This window comes from Sapajus apella, unplaced genomic scaffold (assembly GCF_009761245.1).
Source record: "Sapajus apella isolate SASKATOON/1434 unplaced genomic scaffold, GSC_monkey_1.0 scaffold2, whole genome shotgun sequence".
NCBI classification, from domain to species: domain Eukaryota; kingdom Metazoa; phylum Chordata; class Mammalia; order Primates; family Cebidae; genus Sapajus; species Sapajus apella.
In genome coordinates this window covers 81,257,046-81,265,508 of record NW_022436942.1, presented here as the reverse complement: position 1 = coordinate 81,265,508, position 8,463 = coordinate 81,257,046, and the positions used below count along the sequence as shown (strand labels likewise).

Sequence of the window (8,463 nt, the reverse complement as noted above, 5' to 3'; positions counted from 1 at the left end):
GAGGAGGTTGAGGCAGGAGAATTGCCTGAACCCAGGAGGCGGAGGTTGCGGTGAGCCGAGATCGCGCCATTGCACTCCAGCCTGGGTAACAAGAGTGAAACTCCGTCTCAAAAAAAAAAAAAAAAAAAAAACTTTGTAAATAAATGTATGCCAGTCAAATAAAACATGTATGTGGGCCAGTGCAGCTCAGCAGCCATACGCCTACAGCCTCTGGGTGCAAGGCCCAAGTCACCATGGAGGCATCTCAGGCAAGGTATGCTGAGTTGGGGGTGGGACCTGCTCCCCAGCAGCTGCTCCAGGCTCAACCCCTCACCTCTGCTGGCATTTTCTGTGTCTGAGTAACAAAGCACCATAGTGAGGGGCTTGCACAACATGCAATTATTCTCTCAGGGCTCTGGGGGCCAGAAGTCTGAGGTCACAGTGCCGTGGGTTGGTCCCCCCTGGGGGAGACTCTGTTCAGGCCCCTTCAGTATCTGTGCTTGTTGGCAATCCTTGGTGCTCCTTGACTTGGAGATGCATCCTTCCAATCCCTGCCTCAGTCGTCACATGGTCACTCTCCTCTGTGTCTGTCTGCCTCTGTTTCTCCTCTTCTTATGAGAACACCAGTCATACTGGATTAGGACCCACCTTAATGGCCTTACTTTTAACTTGATTATTTCTTTGAAAACCTTACCTCCAGATAAGATCACATTCTGAGGGCACTGGGTTTAGGATTTCAGCGTAGAAATTGGGGTGGGGTGGGGACATAGCATTTCCCATAGCAGGCAGCCCTGACATTGCCAGAGCTCTGCAAGCTCCCTCTGAGGTCAGCTGCCATGGGTCCTAAGTCTCTAAGACATTTCCCTGCACAGCCTTTGCCGACCTGCATGGGCAGGGCATGTGGTCTGCTCGGGGAAGAACGCTCATCCCTCCTGGCATTCCATGGTGCTCAGACTCGCTCCTGACCCGGCTGATTTTGGTGGAGCTGATGTCTGTGTCTGCAGTCTGCAGCCTGGATACAGAGGGGCCCATGTTTTGGAGAAAATGAGACAACCAAGGGCCTGGCTAGAGCAGACTCAACCATTAAAAAGGGCTCTGTGAGCCACAAACCCTTTCCTGGGGCTCTTTCTCACCAAGTGAGTGCCCCAGTCCTGTCTAACACACATGTGCCTCAGGAGTGAGCACATAGGAGGGCCCTGCCTCCATTGTGGGAGGAGGCCATGGGAGGGCTCTGAGATGCCCCTGTAGAGGGGAAGCCTGTGATCATAAGTGGTCTCTCCTGCATCCTGCCCAGAGCTATCACCCCTCTTCTTGTCACCCTCACCAGGTCCTGTCAGCCCCTAACCCTGTTTTCTTTACCCCTACCTCTGTGGCATCTGCCCCTGCTCTCAGGCCCAGCCTGGAGCAAGCTTGGCCAGACACCCCCTTTAGGCATATTCAGACATCTCTTATAGTCTGTCCAGAAAGGCTTTCCCAACAGGCCAGATTACCTGTGTCCCTCTCAGTCTCAGACCTATGCTTGGGCTCTCTCTGCCCTCAGGGCACTGTCTGGGCTCCTAGCTTGGCAAGAAATGGCCGGCATGTCCAGGGCATCCCCACTGCCTCTGTGACTGCTGCAACCCTTCTCCCCATGCAGACACCCTGGTGGTTCCTTCTCCAGAGCCCTCCATCTCTCGTTCAAGGGCGGGTGCTGCTGCGACATTCTTGACCTCTATTCCACCCCTCTAGCTGAAACACCATCTTTCTGGGAGGCTTTTTCCAGCCTTCTCTTCTGTTCCCCACACCCCATATTCTTCATGGAAATTTGTCTCCCCAGTGTTTCCTCATTGCCTTATTTATCTGCTTTACCGAGAGGTAGGGTACACTCAGAACATGGGTTTTGCTGAAATGACATGAAAAGGTAAGAAGGGGCCAGGCACATTGACTCACACCTGTAATCTTAGCACTTTGGGAGGCTGAGGTGGGAGGAGTGTTTGAGCCTGGACAACACAGCAAGATCCTTGTCTGTATGAATGAATGAATGCACTGAGTAAATTGCAGGCCCCACTGTCAGGGATTTTGAGGTCAGAGCTGCCCAGAGCATGATCCTCACTCCCAGAGTCCCTCTGGCAGGGCAAGGCCCAGAGTCCTGGGAGGATTTGAGGATAGAGGAACATGGAGAGGAGATGGGGGTAGGGGTTGAGGTCAGGTCAGTAGTGGCCACCTAAGGGTTTCTCCACAGACTTCATCGACATTGTCAAAGACCCTGTGCCCCACAATGAGTATAAGATAGAAGAAGACCCCAAGCTGTTCCAGTCAACCAAGACCCAGCGGGGGCCCCTGTCTGACAACTGGATCGAGGAGTACAAGAAGCAGGTCTTCCCCATCATGTGCGCATACAAGCTCTGCAAGGTGGAGTTCCGCTATTGGGGCATGCAGTCCAAGATCGAGAGGTTCATCCACGACACCGGTGAGCACACCCTGCGCTGGTGGGCAATGGCCAGGCTACCCAGCCCCTCTCTCCTGTTACCTGCCTGTCTGCCTCCTCTCTCTACATGTCTGCCTGGGAGTCTCACTTTCTGTTTTGCTCTGGAAAGGTGACAAAAGCCCACGTCCAGCTTCCCCACTCCCCACAACCATGGGTTATCTTGTGCATCCATTAATACTTATTGAGCACCTGCAGAGACAAGCAGTGTGTGTTGTTGGATGAAGAAGCCCTGGGCACTGTCCCCGGACATTTCTGACCTGGTTTGCATTTGATACAATGTAGCCCATACCTCACAGGGCTGAGTAGCCCCTGGGGACAGCTTCCCTGTTGCTCACCTGGGCCTCTGGGCTCCCAGGCCTTTGTTTCTTCTACTCAAGGAAGCCCAGAGCCCAGGGCCACAGCGCAGCCTCCCTCACTGGGCTGGAAGCTCCCAGGAGCAGGGTGTCTCAGACATCATAGTGGCCTTCACACCCATACCAGCCTAGCCAGAGTAGATGCCCATGGAACAGGTAGACAGCAGGTGACCTGGGGGTCCTGGCCCAGTGACTGTCATTTTCTCCCCTAGAGCCCTCAACCCCATTCTGCCGAGGTCAAAGTATGATGTCAATGCCAAAGGCTGGTTCCAGTCCCTGAGGCCCATGACTCAAAGGACACTCCAGCCAGACACCTTGTGATGCCATGAGCAAGGGTGACTTAATTTAGTGAACAGAGCCACACTGTTGACAGTGTACATCACACTTGTCACATAGGTTCACGGTGACCCACGAGGGTGGGCATTGTCATGCCACTTATGCAGAAGGAAACAAAGATCCAACACTGGGACTGAACCAGATCTGCCTCCCATCCCAGCCACCCTTGTCCTGAATTAACATCCTCCTGTTGTTAGCATCAGCAAGGGGATTGTCTTGCTAGACAGCTATGTTCAGTGTTGGGGGTGGGATCCCAAGGGAAGGGTGGGTGTGTACCAGAAAGGGTTGGGGTCCGAGGAGGCGGTCTTCCACGTGGAGAAGCGAAGACTTGGACAGGGCCTCGACGGGTATAATGACATTACAGCTCCATCCCCAGAGCAGAACCCTCAGACACATCGTCCACCATCCTTTTTCCAGAAAAGCTGCTGCAGTGTCAATCAGCAGCTGGGAGAGGTAGCAGGAAGAGAGGGAGGTCATCCCATCCATTGAGCGGGTTACATTCCCACAATCTGCATCTCTGATTCCATGGGAGCTTAGATTGGCCCAAACTTGCCTCTCCCCACTACCCAGGGCTCACAGACTGGGACCTGCATCCCCAGTGCGGAAGTCTTAAAATGGGAATGGTGGTTCTCACTTCCCAGGGAATGTGAGGAGGTGAGGAGCATGTGGGAGGGGCTCCCCAGTCCTGAGCAGGGCATCCCCTACCACCCTTCTGGACTTCCAGAAACCTGAATGCATCAGCGCTGGTGACTTGTCCCGCCCTCTCCTCAAGGCTTCTCTAGGTTCAGCCCTGCACAGGACACCCAGCAGACCTACTTAGGCTGCAGCTCCTGCCACTCCAGCTTTGTGGGTTCCTCAGTCCTCCCCAGCCCTACGTAGCAGCTGAGATCCTGGCCAAGCTGCAGACTCCCCAGCTCCCTGAAAGTCAGCCCTCCCCTCAAGAAGCAGGAGCTTGAGGCTAGAGGGGAAGAAAGATGTCAACTTTCGATCCCAGGCCTGACTCTGCCACGTAGTGGCTCTGTGGTCTCTTAGCCTCTTTGAGCTTTGCTTTTCTTTTCTGTAAAATGGGTATAATGACACCAATCCTACAGGACTGTTGTGGGCTGAGACTGTGGGCTCAGAACCGAGGATGGTGTGTGGCACATAGGTGGGGCTTGAGTACTGTGAGTACTAGTCCATTAACACCACAGAGATGATCTCGTGAACTCATTTGAGCTGTGCTGGGCTTCTTGGGGGCCTTGAGAAGGTGACTTCTTGGGGTTGGGACAGCTCTCAGCTGTCCTCATTACTGCCTGGCCCCAGAGTAGTGCATGTCCCAGCCCTTCTAGTCACCCCAGGAGGAGGAATTTCACTATATAGAGTAGAGCAAAGGATGTAGCCTTTCCTGGCAGCCCTGTGAAGCCAGCAGACAGTCCCAGAAAAGGAAACCAAGGCTCGTCAGTGTGCCACGCCTGTGTTCACCCCTGGGGCTTGGGCAGGGGACACAGGGCTCCATCCCACAGAGGCATCTTTAATAATGGATGGGATTTAGAAAGGCAAGCTCAGCAAAACTGAGGTGGGAAGTGAGGAGGTAGGAAAAAAGGGTGCACAGGAGACTAGCTTGGGAGCCTGGTGCAGCCCAACTGCTCGCAAAGCCACTCGGCATGCTCCATGGGAGGCAGGGGTGGGGGCATGCCCTGAGATTGCTCCTTCCGGTTTGTCCCTGGATAAATCCCGACACCTGTTCTGGAATGTTCAGAGCAGCAGGTTTGTGAATGCAAAATGGAGAAACAATGCAAATTAGCTAAAGGCCCATTGGCAGGAAAAGGAATCAATGAAATGTGACATTTTACACACACACGGATGCCACACAGTCCCAGTATGATGAGCCAAAGCCCCATGCGCACATCTATGGACAAAACTTACCCAGAGAAGCAAGTGGCAGAAAAATACAGCATGACACATAGATGTGAATTTCAGCAACAGCCACACCAGCACGATACAGTGTGCAGGAAAACACATCTGTGTGCTGAGACCAGAAGGCAAAGCACATGACAAGCAAAATGCAGGGCTGACTCTCACAGGCGGGGCAGGTGGAGGGCCCCCTGTCGCTGGTGTGTTCCTTCACCGGGGGTGTGGACGTAGATGTCTTATTGCTTTTTAATGTTTTTCAAACAGCTTTATTGAGGCATAATTTTAGATACCATATGATTCACCCAGTTTAAGATAACAGTTTGATAAGTTTTAGTATATTCACAGCTAGCCATAGCTTCAGAGCATTAATCACCCCAGAAGGCCCTTTGTTCCCTTTTCATGGTCATCTCCATCCTACCCTGGCCCAAGGTGGTCCCCAGTCTGCTTTTTATCTTTGTAATTCTATTATTATTATTATTATTATTATTATTTTAAGACAGGGTCTTACTGTGTCACCCAGGCTGGAGTGCAGTGGCACAATCACGGCTCACTGCAGCCTTAAATTCCTGGGCTCAAGCGATCCTCCCACCTCAGCCTCCCAAGTAGCTGGGACCACAGACATATACCACCACGCCTGGCTAATTTTTTTTGTCTTTTTTGGTAGAGATGGGGGTCTCCCTGTGTTTTGTCCAGGCTGGTCTCAAATTCCTGGCCTCAAGCCATCCTCTCACCTCATCCTCCCAAAGTGCTGGGATTACAGGTGTGAGCTACCATGCCTGGCCCTTTATTTTTTATACTTTAAAAGGTATATTATTTTACCTTATTCTACATCTTAATTTATATGTATAATATATTATCATATATCTTATGTGCATAATATATTCTACTAAAAGCATTTTTTTAAAAAACAAAAGGACAACCAACCCAATGTGAACTTGAACTTGGTTTTCCATGGAAAATTCAACAGGAAAAATATACTAGACACTGAGACAGGAGACTCTCAGGAAGTCTCCGTGTGGCAGGAATCCCCCAGAAAATTAACTGTGGCTTCTTGTTTATTTATTTAGAGACAGGGTCTCACTCTGTCACCCAGGCTGGAGTGCAGTGGCACAATCATAGCTCACTGCAAGCTTAAACTCCTGAGCTCAAGTGATCCTCCCACCTAGGCCTCCAGAGTAGCTGGGACTACAAGCATGCACCACCGTGCCTGGGTTATTTATTTATTTATGTATTGTAGACACAGGGTCTTGTTTCCTTGCCAAGGCCGATCACGAATTCTTGGGCTCAGGCTGTCCTCCCACCTCATCCTTCCAAAGTGTTGGAATTACAGGCATAAGCCACTGCATCTTTCCAACTGTGGCTTCTGACCAGACACATTGCTTTGGGAGGCCTCTCCACTCTAATTATAAAATCACTGTGAGCTTGTGAGACCATCTGTGAGCCAGGCCCCTCATTTTACAAATGGGGAAACTGAGGCACAGACAGGCAGTGACTTGAGCCTGACCTGCAGCCTAAGTGCAGCTTCCCAAAGCCCCCACCTGGGCCCTACACCCCTGTGCAGGCTCCTTCACTGACCTCCCTCCCCTCACCTCTCTCCCTCTCTGATCCCCGTGGGGCACAGGCCTGCGGAGAGTGATGGTGCGGGCCCACCGGCAGGCCTGGTGCTGGCAGGACGAGTGGTATGGGCTGAGCATGGAGAACATCCGGGAGCTGGAGAAGGAGGCGCAGCTCATGCTCTCCCGCAAGATGGCCCAGTTCAGTGAGGATGGTGAGGAGGCCACGGAGCTCACCAAGGATGAAGCTGCCCCAGACCAGGCCTCTGGGGAGCCCCCAGAGCCCAGCAGCAGCAACGGGGAGCCCCTGGTAGGGCGGGGCCTCAAGAAACAGTGGTCCACATCCTCCAAGTCGTCTCGGTCATCCAAGCGGGGAGGTGAGACCCTGCGCCACCTGCCACCCACGCTCAAGGTCCCTTCCCACAAGGCAGCCCCCACACTGCTGGATCACTGTACCTCCTCAGAGTCCTTTCCCATGGACATTGAGGCACCAAGCCCAGAGGGTGTCAGAGCCCTGGGCTAGTCCTCCCACATGGGGAAGCCTGGGCCCTGCCCCAGCAGGCTTCCCTACACTCCCGTCCATGCCCAGGGAAGACAGTGCTACCCGTATGAGCCAGTGGTGGTGGCTGGGCTCCCACAGCGCTGTGGAGGGGCTGTACCTCCTGATGAAGGAGGACCCTGAGATAAAGGATCAAGCCAGGCATTCTAGGTGGGGCAAGCTTTTCCAGCAGGCAGGCCTGGCTCACTCATCTCCCACCTCGGCCCTGCTAAGGCCAAGTTTCTGGAGTTTGCTTTTGACCAGACTCAGGTCAGAGGCCCAGGAGTAGACCTAGGCCTGTCTGACCCCATGTCCTGGGCTTATGTCTGTCATGCTCTTCCCCGCCCATGCTCCCTGGGACATGGCTGCCTTGTGCCAGGCAGACAGGAGATGAGCCTAGGCCACTCCCCACTCATTTACCCACTTCATTCTCTTTGGAATCTTCCTGGCTCCTGTGGCAGCCTCTGCGATGCCTGGCAGGCCTGTGGGTTGCCCTCCCTGCTTCCTGCCAGCTCTGGGCAACCCCTGGGCCCTTCCTCTCCAGCTGGTGGTCAGTCTGGGGTTTTGCCTTCCAGTGAGTCCTTCCCGCCACAGCATCTCGGAGTGGAGGATGCAGAGTATTGCCAGGGACTCAGATGAGAGCTCAGACGATGAGTTCTTCGATGCTCACGGTAGGTAGGCAACGGCTTGCTGGGGCCTTCCTGGACAAGGTGGGGAGGGGTCTGAAAGGGCTTGGGATATGGGTGTGGAATGATGCGGGTGTTGCCTGTTACTATCCTATATCCGGTCCATATACCTGCGCTGTCCCATGCAGACAGCCTGGTGTTTGGGGCAGCAGCTAGAGGATGAGATGAAGTCATCTCGCTCCCTTGAGTCTGGGGTCCCAGGCTCACCCTAACCTGATATCAGGAAGTGCTCTGGGCCTGGGAGATGGGGACTATGCTCTTGAAACCCCCAAATAAGGATACGCTGTCAGGCAAGGGCTTTATTCCGTATGTGAATTTATTTCCATGGAAACATAACTTCTTTTAATTTTCTAACTTTTTGTACCTACCTTATTTTTTTCTTGATTAAATTAATACCACTTCTAATGCAGGCACTTTAGAAAATGTAGTAAGCAGAAAACATGTGAAGTGCCCATTTTCGCACTGGTCCCAAAATAAGCACATGACCACACAGCAGATGCACCACCTGTGCCAGGAAGAGGCACACACGCAGCGCTCGCCTGCTTGGTGCCCCAGCCATTCCTCTCCAGGAAGCCGGAAGGGACAGCAGGTGCAAGGGTTGGGGGCTCGGGTCCCTCTGAAGGCTGGTGGTTGAGCCAGCCCCAAGTTCACACAGCAG

At 53.1% G+C, this 8,463-nt stretch overlaps 1 protein-coding gene across 16 annotated transcripts in view; it reads left to right on the top strand.

The window, feature by feature from the left end:
* Positions 1-8,463, top strand: part of PITPNM2 (phosphatidylinositol transfer protein membrane associated 2) — a 164,680-nt gene that overhangs the window by 135,759 nt on the left and 20,458 nt on the right. For 15 of the 16 annotated variants that reach the window (XM_032243048.1, XM_032243074.1, XM_032243038.1 and 12 more), the window contains 3 exons: positions 2,201-2,428; positions 6,650-6,958; positions 7,695-7,790. In XM_032243048.1, the coding sequence (XP_032098939.1) occupies positions 2,201-2,428; positions 6,650-6,958; positions 7,695-7,790 (633 nt within the window). The remainder of the gene's footprint in view (positions 1-2,200; positions 2,429-6,649; positions 6,959-7,694; positions 7,791-8,463) is intronic. The other variant, XM_032243066.1, reaches the window with a different exon arrangement.